Here is a 13,932-nt window from a genome sequence, read left to right as displayed (position 1 = left end):
ACATCTTCATCACTCTGTAGCTCCTCCTCGGGGATGGGGCTGCATCTCTGTTCAGTGCCTATATTAAATTATATAATCACTGCATCTTCTCCTGTGATCAGGTCTCACCGAGACTCGCTCGCGTCTCGATATTTGTCAGCTGCAGATCTACCAATGAGCCGCAGCTTATAATGATTTAGACAGCAGAATTTGATAATCTGACCTCTATTGCAGACAGTGAACCCAGGAGCAGATTATACATGTCCATAAAAATGCATTGCCTATATAACCATATATTTCTCTGAAAGGTGAAGAAAGATTTACTTATTATTTTTGTTGCTAAAAAAATAAGTAAAAATGATTAGCAGCAATTACACAATTTAATTTTATCTATTTTTGTATATTATCAAAAACACTTGATAATGAATAAACTATAGTAATTTTTACTGCGTTTTTTTCAAAATAATAAACATCACAAATCTGCAAATAAAATGGACATATTTGGTGTCCCTGTAATCATAATGACTTGCACAATACAGCAATAAGATTATTTATGGGGTTGGTAAATGACATAAAAAAAAAATGGCGTGATTGATATTTCTCTATTAAATTCATAAAAAAGTAATAAAACTATAATGCTGAGTCCGTGTTCACACATAGCACAAATGCTGCCTTCTTTCTGCTGCTTTTTTTCTGCAGGTGTCCGAACCACACAACGCAATAACAATCTTCGATTATATTACATGTTTGCTTATTTGATGTGATTTTGGTGCAGATATGAAGCAGAGTTTTTTTTTCCCAATGTTTTTATTTTATTTTCATTTTAGCAACATAACAAGATTCAAGTTTGTCATTAGGTAACATATAACATATAATATTCCATATTATAATAGACATTTGACATATAATGGGTGTCTATAAGACTTTGTATTGTTTCATTAACAATTTTAAGTGTATCAAACGCTTCATATCGTTTTAAAGATATAGAAAAAGTACAGAAAAAGTACATTCCAATATTTTGGTTTTCGTAACAAAACATGACTCATTTTTATAGGCATTTTTGCCGATATGTAACATAACATACCATATAATATTTTTATATTTAATCATTCTCTATAAAGCTTTATTTTGCTTCAATATCAATTTTGGGTATTATAAACGCTTTATATCACTTTATAGATATACAGTAAAAATAAACTGAAATGTACAAAAATAAAGTAAACTTTATGAAGCAGAGTTTTTAACTTTTTTTAATACCACAGAAAAACTTTGATTCTGCGCTTAAAAATGCAGCGGCATTCTTTTCCCACAAAATAATGGAGAAGTAAAAAGTTATGACTCGTGAAAGAAGGGGAGGAAGAAAAAAACAAAAATGCAAAAATAGAAAAATCAACAATCAGGAATCATTGTGCAACGAACATAAGCTGCGAATGCAGTAGGTTTGGTGTTATGGTTCTCAATGGCAAGAGAACATAGCCCAGCAAACATACGAACTAGCTCTTGGAAGGATGGAAACTAAACTGACCATGAACTAAACCTGCCGCACAACTAACAGTAGCCGGGTAGCGTAGCCTGCGTTTTATCCCTAGACGCCCAGCGCCGGCCGGAGGACTAACTAATCCTGGCAGAGGAAAATATAGTCCTGGCTCACCTCTAGAGAAATTTCCCCGAAAGGCAGACAGAGGCCCCCACAAATATTGGCGGTGATTTTAGATGAAATGACAAACGTAGTATGAAAATAGGTTTAGCAAAATTGAGGCCCGCTTACTAGATAGCAGGAAGACAGAAAGGGCACTTTCATGGTCAGCTGAAAACCCTATCAAAATACCATCCTGAAATTACTTTAAGACTCTAGTATTAACTCATAACATCAGAGTGGCAATTTCAGATCACAAGAGCTTTCCAGACACAGAAACGAAACTACAGCTGTGAACTGGAACAAAATGCAAAAACAAACAAGGACTAAGTCCAACTTAGCTGGGAGTTGTCTAGCAGCAGGAACATGCACAGAAAGGCTTCTGATTACAATGTTGACCGGCATGGAAGTGACAGAGGAGCAAGGCTAAATAGCGACTCCCACATCCTGATGGAAACAGGTGAACAGAGAGGATGATGCACACCAGTTCAATTCCACCAGTGGCCACCGGGGGAGCCCAAAATCCAATTTCACAACAGTACCCCCCCCTCAAGGAGGGGGCACCGAACCCTCACCAGAACCACCAGGGCGATCAGGATGAGCCCTATGAAAGGCACGGACCAAATCGGAGGCATGAACATCAGAGGCAGTCACCCAAGAATTATCCTCCTGACCGTATCCCTTCCATTTGACCAGATACTGGAGTTTCCGTCTGGAAACACGGGAGTCCAAGATTTTTTCCACAACGTACTCCAACTCGCCCTCAACCAACACCGGAGCAGGAGGCTCAACGGAAGGCACAACCGGTACCTCATACCTGCGCAATAATGACCGATGAAAAACATTATGAATAGAAAAAGATGCAGGGAGGTCCAAACGGAAGGACACAGGGTTAAGAATCTCCAATATCTTGTACGGGCCGATGAACCGAGGCTTAAACTTGGGAGAAGAAACCCTCATAGGGACAAAACGAGAAGACAACCACACCAAGTCCCCAACACAAAGCCGAGGACCAACCCGACGCCGGCGGTTGGCAAAAAGCTGAGTCTTCTCCTGGGACAACTTCAAATTGTCCACTACCTGCCCCCAAATCTGATGCAACCTCTCCACCACAGCATCCACTCCAGGACAATCCGAAGATTCCACCTGACCAGAAGAAAATCGAGGATGAAACCCCGAATATCAGAAAAAGGGAGACACCAAGGTGGCAGAACTGGCCCGATTATTGAGGGCAAACTCCGCTAAAGGCAAAAAAGCAACCCAATCATCCTGATCTGCAGACACAAAACACCTCAAATATGTCTCCAAGGTCTGATTCGTCCGCTCGGTCTGGCCATTAGTCTGAGGATGGAAAGCAGACGAGAAAGACAAATCTATGCCCATCCTAGCACAGAATGCTCGCCAAAATCTAGACACGAATTGGGTACCTCTGTCAGAAACGATATTCTCCGGAATACCATGCAAACGGACCACATTTTGAAAAAACAGAGGAACCAACTCGGAAGAAGAAGGCAACTTAGGCAGGGGAACCAAATGGACCATCTTAGAGAAACAATCACACACCACCCAGATGACAGACATCTTCTGAGAAACAGGAAGATCCGAAATAAAATCCATCGAGATGTGCGTCCAGGGCCTCTTCGGGATAGGCAAGGGCAACAACAATCCACTAGCCCGAGAACAACAAGGCTTGGCCCGAGCACAAACGTCACAAGACTGCACGAAGCCTCGCACATCTCGAGACAGGGAAGGCCACCAGAAGGACCTTGCCACCAAATCCCTGGCACCAAAGATTCCAGGATGACCTTCCAACGCAGAAGAATGAACCTCAGAAATGACTTTACTGGTCCAATCATCAGGAACAAACAGTCTACCAGGTGGGCAACGATCAGGTCTATCCGCCTGAAACTCCTGCAAGGCCCGCCGCAGGTCTGGAGAAACAGCAGACAATATCACTCCATCCTTAAGGATACCTGTAGGTTCAGAATTACCAGGGGAGTCAGGCTCAAAACTCCTAGAAAGGGCATCCGCCTTAACATTCTTAGAACCCGGCAGGTAGGACACCACAAAATTAAACCGAGAGAAAAACAACGACCAGCGCGCCTGTCTAGGATTCAGGCGTCTGGCGGACTCAAGATAAATTAGATTTTTGTGGTCAGTCAATACCACCACCTGATGTCTAGCCCCCTCAAGCCAATGACGCCACTCCTCAAAAGCCCACTTCATGGCCAAAAGCTCCCGATTCCCAACATCATAATTCCGCTCGGCGGGCGAAAATTTACGCGAGAAAAAAGCACAAGGTCTCATCACGGAGCAATCGGAACTTCTCTGCGACAAAACCGCCCCAGCTCCGATTTCAGAAGCGTCGACCTCAACCTGAAAAGGAAGAGCAACATCAGGCTGACGCAACACAGGGGCGGAAGAAAAGCGGCGCTTAAGCTCCCGAAAGGCCTCCACAGCAGCAGGGGACCAATCAGCAACATCAGCACCCTTCTTAGTCAAATCAGTCAATGGTTTAACAACATCAGAAAAACCAGCAATAAATCGACGATAAAAGTTAGCAAAGCCCAAAAATTTCTGAAGACTCTTAAGAGAAGAGGGTTGCGTCCAATCACAAATAGCCTGAACCTTGACAGGATCCATCTCGATGGAAGAGGGGGAAAAAATATATCCCAAAAAGGAAATCTTTTGAACCCCAAAAACGCACTTAGAACCCTTCACACACAAGGAATTAGACCGCAAAACCTGAAAAACCCTCCTGACCTGCTGGACATGAGAGTCCCAGTCATCCGAAAAAATCAAAATATCATCCAGATACACAATCATAAATTTATCCAAATAATCACGGAAAATGTCATGCATAAAGGACTGAAAGACTGAAGGGGCATTTGAAAGACCAAAAGGCATCACCAAATACTCAAAGTGGCCCTCGGGCGTATTAAATGCGGTTTTCCACTCATCCCCCTGCTTAATTCGCACCAAATTATACGCCCCACGAAGATCTATCTTAGAGAACCACTTGGCCCCCTTTATGCGAGCAAACAAATCAGTCAGCAGTGGCAACGGATATTGATATTTAACCGTGATTTTATTCAAAAGCCGATAATCAATGCACGGCCTCAAAGAGCCATCTTTCTTAGCCACAAAGAAAAAACCGGCTCCTAAGGGAGATGACGAAGGACGAATATGTCCCTTTTCCAAGGACTCCTTTATACATTCTCGCATAGCAGCATGTTCAGGCACAGACAGATTAAATAAACGACCCTTAGGGTATTTACTACCCGGAATCAAATCTATGGCACAATCGCACTCCCGGTGCGGAGGTAATGAACCAAGCTTAGGTTCTTCAAAAACGTCACGATATTCAGTCAAGAATTCAGGAATCTCAGAGGGAATAGATGATGAAATGGAAACCACAGGTACGTCCCCATGCGTCCCCTTACATCCCCAGCTTAACACAGACATAGCTTTCCAGTCAAGGACTGGGTTATGAGATTGCAGCCATGGCAATCCAAGCACCAACACATCATGTAGGTTATACAGCACAAGAAAGCGAATAATCTCCTGGTGATCCGGATTAATCCGCATAGTTACTTGTGTCCAGTATTGTGGTTTATTGCTAGCCAATGGGGTGGAGTCAATCCCCTTCAGGGGTATAGGAGTTTCAAGAGGCTCCAAATCATACCCACAGCGTTTGGCAAAGGACCAATCCATAAGACTCAAAGCGGCGCCAGAGTCGACATAGGCATCCGCGGTAATAGATGATAAAGAACAAATCAGGGTCACAGATAGAATAAACTTAGACTGTAAAGTGCCAATTGAAACAGACTTATCAAGCTTCTTAGTACGCTTAGAGCATGCTGATATAACATGAGTTGAATCACCGCAATAGAAGCACAACCCATTTTTTCGTCTAAAATTCTGCCGTTCACTTCTGGACAGAATTCTATCACATTGCATATTCTCTGGCGTCTTCTCAGTAGACACCGCCAAATGGTGCACAGGTTTGCGCTCCCGCAGACGCCTATCGATCTGGATAGCCATTGTCATGGACTCATTCAGACCCGCAGGCACAGGGAACCCCACCATAACATCCTTAATGGCATCAGAGAGACCCTCTCTGAAATTCGCCGCCAGGGCGCACTCATTCCACTAAGCACAGCCCATTTACGGAATTTCTGGCAGTATATTTCAGCTTCGTCTTGCCCCTGAGATAGGGACATCAAGGCCTTTTCCGCCTGAAGTTCTAACTGAGGTTCCTCATAAAGCAACCCCAAGGCCAGAAAAAACGCATCCACATTGAGCAACGCAGGATCCCCTGGAGCCAATGCAAAAGCCCAATCCTGAGGGTCGCCCCGGAGCAAAGAAATCACAATCCTGACCTGCTGAGCAGGATCTCCAGCAGAGCGAGATTTCAGGGACAAAAACAACTTGCAATTATTTTTGAAATTTTGAAAGCAAGATCTATTCCCCGAGAAAAATTCAGGCAAAGGAATTCTAGGTTCAGATATAGGAACATGAACAACAAAATCTTGTAAGTTTTGAACTTTCGTGGTGAGATTATTCAAACCTGCAGCTAAACTCTGAATATCCATTTTAAACAGGTGAACACAGAGCCATTCCAGGATTAGAAGGAGAGAGAGAGAGAAAGGCTGCAATATAGGCAGACTTGCAAGAGATTCAATTACAAGCACACTCAGAACTGAGAAAAAAAAAAAAAAAATCTTCAGCAGACTTCTCTTTTCTCTCCTTTCTCTGTCAATTAATTTAACCCTTTAGGCCGGTCAAACTGTTATGGTTCTCAATGGCAAGAGAACATAGCCCAGCAAACATACGAACTAGCTCTTGGAAGGATGGAAACTAAACTGACCATGAACTAAACCTGCCGCACAACTAACAGTAGCCGGGTAGCGTAGCCTGCGTTTTATCCCTAGACGCCCAGCGCCGGCCGGAGGACTAACTAATCCTGGCAGAGGAAAATATAGTCCTGGCTCACCTCTAGAGAAATTTCCCCGAAAGGCAGACAGAGGCCCCCACAAATATTGGCGGTGATTTTAGATGAAATGACAAACGTAGTATGAAAATAGGTTTAGCAAAATTGAGGTCCGCTTACTAGATAGCAGGAAGACAGAAAGGGCACTTTCATGGTCAGCTGAAAACCCTATCAAAATATCATCCTGAAATTACTTTAAGACTCTAGTATTAACTCATAACATCAGAGTGGCAATTTCAGATCACAAGAGCTTTCCAGACACAGAAACGAAACTACAGCTGTGAACTGGAACAAAATGCAAAAACAAACAAGGACTAAGTCCAACTTAGCTGGGAGTTGTCTAGCAGCAGGAACATGCACAGAAAGGCTTCTGATTACAATGTTGACCGGCATGGAAGTGACAGAGGAGCAAGGCTAAATAGCGACTCCCACATTCTGATGGAAACAGGTGAACAGAGAGGATGATGCACACCAGTTCAATTCCACCAGTGGCCACCGGGGGAGCCCAAAATCCAATTTCACAACAGTTTGGTAAGCAGATTGCCATGGCTGGGACAGCACTATCTTTGATGGTTCTGTTACACCAATAAATGCTATTTAAGGAAGCTACTGAATTGGTACATATATATGGATGACGTAGGACATGCCGTACGTATTTAAATATGTATTTTAGGCTAAAAATAATTTTTACATTTTGGTTTTATTAAACTTTTTGCACATTTTGCATTAGGCTCTGTTTCGCTAAATATTTCTTGCTGCAGGATAAGTTAATTGTGAATCTATCAGTAAGTTTGCGACATGACTCTCTGATAATGGGAATGATGACAACCCAATGATCAATTTATTCAAATATATTTAGATGGACCTGGGCATTGCAAAGTTGTTAAGAATGATGCTCCTGAATTGTTCTCCCATTGAGAAAACAAGTTTTTAACAAAAATAAAATAAATGGAAATTGAAAATTAGTTGGAGCTGGAATAGTAGCTCATTAATATCAACACTAATCAGTGGATGTCTTGGAAGGACCGCAGTGGTTGGACCTGTACTTACCATACATTTTGTGGCATATTTTATCAGCATCCTGTAAATGGTAGTGGTGGAAAAGCTTTTAAAGGCAAAACTTTTAAAGGGATTGGTTCACAATTCTGAAAACTATCCACAGGTGGTCCTGCATGAGTGGTGCCTGTCCATTCAAGGTATGTAGGACGGATGAATATAGCCAAGCGTTGTATGCTTATGGTGCAGTCAGACGTCCATATAAGAAGGACGACAATTGCATCGCAATGCTCGGACTGGCTGACTGCTCTCTTGACCCGAGTGTGACTACTGCATAGAAATACTTATTGTCACGCTTGAGTCAGGAGCGCCACCCACCTGTCCAAGCATTGCGATGCGATTATCATCCTTGTTATATGGCCATCTGGCTTCGCCCATAGATTGATAATGATAGTTGAGCACATGCATGACTTTTGCAACTGGGAGTCAGAACCCCATTCTCATGACCATTGCGGGTAACAGTGACCTCTCACCCTTATCGTCCAGACTTTTATCACTTTACCCTGTTGATATAATACATTTTGATTGTGGGACAACCTCTCCAGTCCAAATTGACAAGTGTCTAGACAACATACCTGATACCCTCAACAGGGTTTCCACCACTTACTGTGCAGTCTGATGTAAGATGCCCAAGCGAGGTAACGAGCTTTGTTCCCACTCGCTTTGGCGTCCTACAGACCTCTTGTGTCCCAGTCCTGGTGTACTGCAGTGTGTGAGGGGCATCGCACTTAACTTAGGGCTGCAGGCCTCTTCTTCTGACTCCAGGAATCCTTCTTCTGGAACCAGGGCAGCAATTAATCCAGGAGACAAGAGGTTCATAAAAACAACCAAACTTTTACTGCGTGAATAGCAGCATTTACAGGCAGATATAGAGGATCAGGCCCAATGGATTGTCATCTTTCCCACAGGTACTGGATACAACTTCAGCCTTGGTTCTCGGTATAGGTAGAGTGTCGCTCTCACTGGCTTCTCTAGCTCTAGAGAATCATCTCCACCACTAAGCAGTATATTCGGATTGCAATACCTTCTGCCCCATGTATTCTGAGTCCATCTTTCCTTGTAGCTTCACAGGTTGAATGTGCCCCAGGCTGTTAACCAGAATCACACGGAAGGGTATTTAACCAATCCACTGCCTTGAGTATTAGGCCCACGCTGTCCCTAGCAACCTCTGACTTAGGTCTGATGCTTCACACACTGCTGTCCACACACACTGATTAAAGCTAAGTTTACATTTGCGTATATGTGTGCAGCGTATCATCTGCATACACAAACGCATGCCAAAACACATGTTTACGCTGCATTTATTTATCCGCTTCAGCTTACGCATGTGTTATGGACCTGGTGGTTAGGTGCACCAGGAATGACCTGATAGTTAAACACGGAATCGGGACGAGCTCTGGGGAAATGGGAACTCTGCTGACCGCAAACCCTACTCCTATCAACACAACTAGAAATAGCCGTGGAGCGTGCCTGACTCTGCCTAGACGCCTCTTCACAGCCTAAGAGCTAACTACCCCTAAAGAAAGGAAACAAAGCCTCACTTGCCTCAGAGAAATTTCCCCAAAGGTAAAAGCAGCCCCCCACAAGTATTGACTGTGAGTTAAGAGGAAATCACAAACACAGGATGAAATAGGCTTTAGCAAAGAGAGGCCAGTCTAACTAAACAGATTGACGATAGAAAAGGGATCTTTACGGTCAACACAACAAACTACAAAAAATCACGCAGAGTGTGCAAAAAATACCCCCGCACCGACTCACGGTGCGGTGGTGCCACTCTGCACCCCCAGAGCTTCCAGCTAGCCAGGCAGTTTCATGATAGCAAGCTGGACTAGAACTTGGCAAGAAAAACCATACGTAACAAATGAACAAGCCGGAACTTAGCTTTTGCTGGAGTAGTCAGGTCCTCAGAAAGATCCAGGAGAGATCTGAACCAGTACTAGAACATTGACAGCTGGCATGGAGTAATGATCTGAGTGGAGTTAAATAGAGAATCCAGCCTAGCCCTAAACGAGGGCAGGTGGGGAAGGAATCTCAGAACCAGCAGCTCCACTCACAGCCACCAGAGGGAGTCCACGGACAGAACTCACCGAAGTACCATTCATGACCACAGGAGGGAGTTCGAGAACGGAATTCACAACACGCATGACAGCAAAAAAAGCTGCATATGCATGCGTTTGTATGGGTTTTTTTGCCTGCATTTGCGTTTATGCGCATGCGTTCGATATTTCCAGGAGGGTGTGTCTCAATGGGCATGTCTCATTCAGTTCCTGGACATGGCAGTCCAAAGTACGCAAGCGCATTGTACGCAAGGACATGTGCACGCATGCGTTCCCATAGACAGTGATGCGTTTTTTAACCAGCATATTTGATGGATTTTTGACGCCTCCAAAAATGCAACATGTTGCGTTCGCCGAAAACTGTGAAGACGCATGCGTATGCAAAAGCATGTGAACGCATGCAAAAGCATGTCCATGCATACACCATGTTAAATATATGTACGCATGACGCATGCGGATGTATGCAGCTCAAACACTGCACGCAAACGCATGTCCTGCGTACACCATGTTAAATATATGTACGCATAACGCATGCAGATGTATGCGGATCAAACACTGCGCGCACAGACGCAAATGTGAAACCGGACTCACTCCCTTCCTGTCCTTAACACTACTTAACTCAATTCCCCCTCGCATACTTGGCCGGCCATTACAGTTAACCTTGTCTAAGCTAACTGCAGCCCCAGTGGGTATCAACCTTGTATAACATACATAAACAACAAATACATGAAACGTTTAGCCCCTACCACTGCTACACTGATACCCCTTTTTCATCAATATTCATGGAGGGCACCAGGCATGTTTAGGATTCAAGGGGCCGTTTCATTAAGACTGGCTTGTACTGTGCCAGTCTTGACAGAGTACACGGCACCAAATTCATCAAGAAGCACACGCCACTTAATAAATTCAAAGACTTAATAAGTGTCATGCACCTCTGTGCTCTGTGCCAGAAATGCTAATCTAGAGAGGTGGAGCGAGAACCAGATATTTATTTCATATTAGCAGAATTATGGGCCAATGTTTGTCACATGATCTTAATCACTGCCTTAAAATATTTATGTACATATGTATATCAGAATAAAATAATACATAAAGTAATGCACCTAGGACAAAGTAATCCTATTGCTGCATATACATTAAATGGGTGTATACTCGGGACTGCAGGTGAAGAGAAGGACTTGGGTAATCTGGTTACAAGTAAGCTGAGCAGCAGTACTCAATGTCAAGCAGCAGCTTCAAAAGCAAACAATATTTTAGTATGTATGAAAAGAGATAAAATCACGCGATCCCAGTGTATGATTATCCCTTTATAAATCATTGGTGAGGCCACATCTAGAATATGGGATCCAGTTTTGGGCGCCACATTTTAAAAAGGATATTCAGAAGTTAGAATCAGTTCACCGACGGGCAACTAGATTATTCCAAGGGATGGAAGGCCTCTCATATGAGAAGAGGTTGGAAAAGTTGGCCTTGTTTAGCTTAGAAAAAAGACGACTCAGAGGGGATCTCATTTCCATGTATAAATGTGTGGCCAGTACAGAACACTGGCACATGGCTTGTTCCTTCCAAGGACCAAAAAGGGCTGGACGATTTAGTGACTAAATGTACATTTGGTGCAGAAAGGTTGAACTTGATGGACCTAGGTCTTAATTGAACCTACGTAACTATAACATAAGAAATTAGAATTGGAGTGCTTTGTTCTCTCTCTACATCTATGATATTATTTACCATTGAGCACCCATCTTCTATGGGATGTTGTGTGCCTACCATATTTTACTATTAGAAATGCTACTTTGGTCATTAACTGGAGTAGAAAATGCTGGCAGATTTGATGACTTGGCCGGGCAGGTGTGGCTACTGCCTGTCCCATCCAGGCTCCTCCACACCTTTTCCATTTTGACAGATCTGATCAAAAGCGGCACGAAAGCACCAAAAGTCACAATTTTTTGCGCAATTCTGCTTTGTGCAAAAATGTTGTGACTCTTTAAAGTATTTACACCACTTTTGTGGCATAAAAGCATTGATGTATCAGCCCAATAATATTTTGTCATACATAGACAAATATTCAATTTTGACTGAAGGGTCTCTTTGGGATTCTACAGTCATAATATAATGTGCTTTCACATGTTTCAACATTACTAATATATTACTGATATAGTATAATGTTCTTTCTAATATTCTGGTTTTACAGATACTTTATATTGGACTTTGACTCTGGAATTCTGCAATATTTTGTCACTGAGGCAAGCAAAACTCAGAAGCCACGAGGATTTTTGTCTCTTGCTGGGTCCGTGATTTCAATGAGCGATGAGGCCCCCTACATGATAGTTCTATCTTCTGCCAGTGGAGAAGTCTATAAACTCAGAGGTGAGACATTGAAATACGCCATACTATAAAATGTGAGATATTCTCATGCTCTTAGGAGCTATTCAGCTGCAAAAATGAATAAGGAGTAGGCTATATAATGAAACCCTTGGATGATGATGTCTCGTATATTATGTATTTCATTCAATGCTTTTGCCAGTGCTTCCCTTTTGTTCACATGCATTATATGACCTTCCAGGGCACTGTGATCTCACCGGTGGTCTCACTAGAATAGTGTCATTGCTCCTTGTAATTCAGCGAAGGTACCTACAGGTGAGAGGCAGGGACCTACAGCACGTATAGTCGGGATCCACATAAATAATATAATTTGTCAGGTATGCTCATATGAGCGTATTAAGCCAAAGTGATAATCTACTGTTACGTAACCGTTTTCTCACATGCAATAATCGTTGCTACACTCATAATTTTTCTTCAACTAAGATTTCTGAAGAAAAGAAGGTCCGTGCAGTCACTCTGAAAGATGGGTCACTTTTAATTTCTGTCAGTAAGAAAAAAAAACATTGGAGATTGTTCTATTTATTTTATTCAGTCATCAAGGACTAGACGTTGCAAGACTAGTACAGCGCCACACCTAGACAAAAAATACCGTGCGCTGTACTGATGAGGAGCAATAACTCTGAAACAGCAGTCTACAGATGGGTGTCTCTGGCTTGGCTGATATCCTTAGTCATGTTAGCAGTATCTTTTAAGGGGTTTCCCAGGCTTATTTTTTCCTTCCTTGGTTTGCTTTATATACAGTTATATGAAAAAGTTTGGGCACCCCTATTAATCTTAAGCTTTAATGTTTTCTAAAAAAAATTTTTTTTTGCAACAGCTATTTCAGTTTCATATATCTAATAACTGTTGGACACAGTAATGTTTCTGCTTTGAAATGAGGTTTATTGTACTAACAGAAAATGTGCAATCTGCATTCAAACAAAATTTGACAGGTGCATAAGTATGGGCACCTCACCAGAAAAGTGACATTAATATTTACTAGATCCTCCTTTTGCAAAAATAACAGCCTCTAGTCGCTTCCTGTAGCTTTTAATGAGTTCCTGGATCCTGGATGAAGGTATTTTTGACCATTCCTCTTTACAAAACAATTCCAGATCAGTTAAGTTTGATGGTCGCCGAGCATGGACAGCCCTCTTCAAATGATCCCACAGATGTTCAATAATATTCAGGTCTGGGGACTGGGATGGCCATTCCAGAACAGTGTAATTGTTCTTCTGCATGAATGCCTGAGTAGATTTGGAGCGGTGTTTTGGATCATTGTCTTGCTGAAAGATCCATCCCCTACGTAACTTCAACTTTGTCACTGATTCATGAACATTATTGTCAAGAATCTGCTGATAATGAGAAGAATCCATGCGTCCCTCAACTTTAACAAGATTCCCGGTGCCGGCATTGGCCAAACAGCCCCAAAGCATGATGGAAGCTCCACCAAATTTTACTGTGGGTAGCAAGTGTTTTTCTTGGAATGCTGTGTTTTTTGGCCGCCATGCATAACGCCTTTTTGTATGACCAAACAACTCAATCTTGGTTTCATCAGTCCACAGGACCTTCTTCCAAAAAGAAATTGGCTTCTCCAAATGTGCTTTTGCATACCTCAGCCGACTCTGTTTGTGGCGTGCTTGCAGAAACGGCTTCTTTCGCATCACTCTCCCATACAGCTTCTCCTTGTGCAAAGTGCGTTGTATAGTTGACTGATGCACAGTGACACCATCTGCAGCAAGTTGATACTGTAGCTCTCTGGAGGTGGTCTGAGGATTGTCCTTGACTGATCTCACCATTCTTCTCTGCCTTTCTGATGTTTTTCTTGGCCTGCCACTTCTGGCCTTAAC

At 42.8% G+C, this 13,932-nt stretch overlaps 1 protein-coding gene across 2 annotated transcripts in view; it reads left to right on the top strand.

Annotated features, from left to right (window-relative positions):
• OSBPL10 (oxysterol binding protein like 10) overlaps positions 1-13,932 on the top strand; it is a 560,435-nt gene that overhangs the window by 139,555 nt on the left and 406,948 nt on the right. For both annotated transcript variants that reach the window (XM_077268966.1, XM_077268965.1), the window contains exon 2: positions 11,913-12,088. In XM_077268966.1, coding sequence (XP_077125081.1) covers positions 11,913-12,088 — 176 coding nt within the window. The remainder of the gene's footprint in view (positions 1-11,912; positions 12,089-13,932) is intronic.

The sequence above is a fragment of the Ranitomeya variabilis genome, chromosome 6, assembly GCF_051348905.1.
Source record: "Ranitomeya variabilis isolate aRanVar5 chromosome 6, aRanVar5.hap1, whole genome shotgun sequence".
Taxonomy (NCBI): domain Eukaryota; kingdom Metazoa; phylum Chordata; class Amphibia; order Anura; family Dendrobatidae; genus Ranitomeya; species Ranitomeya variabilis.
The sequence above is the reverse complement of the archived record's forward strand: the minus strand, read 5'-3'. Positions and strand labels throughout refer to the sequence as shown.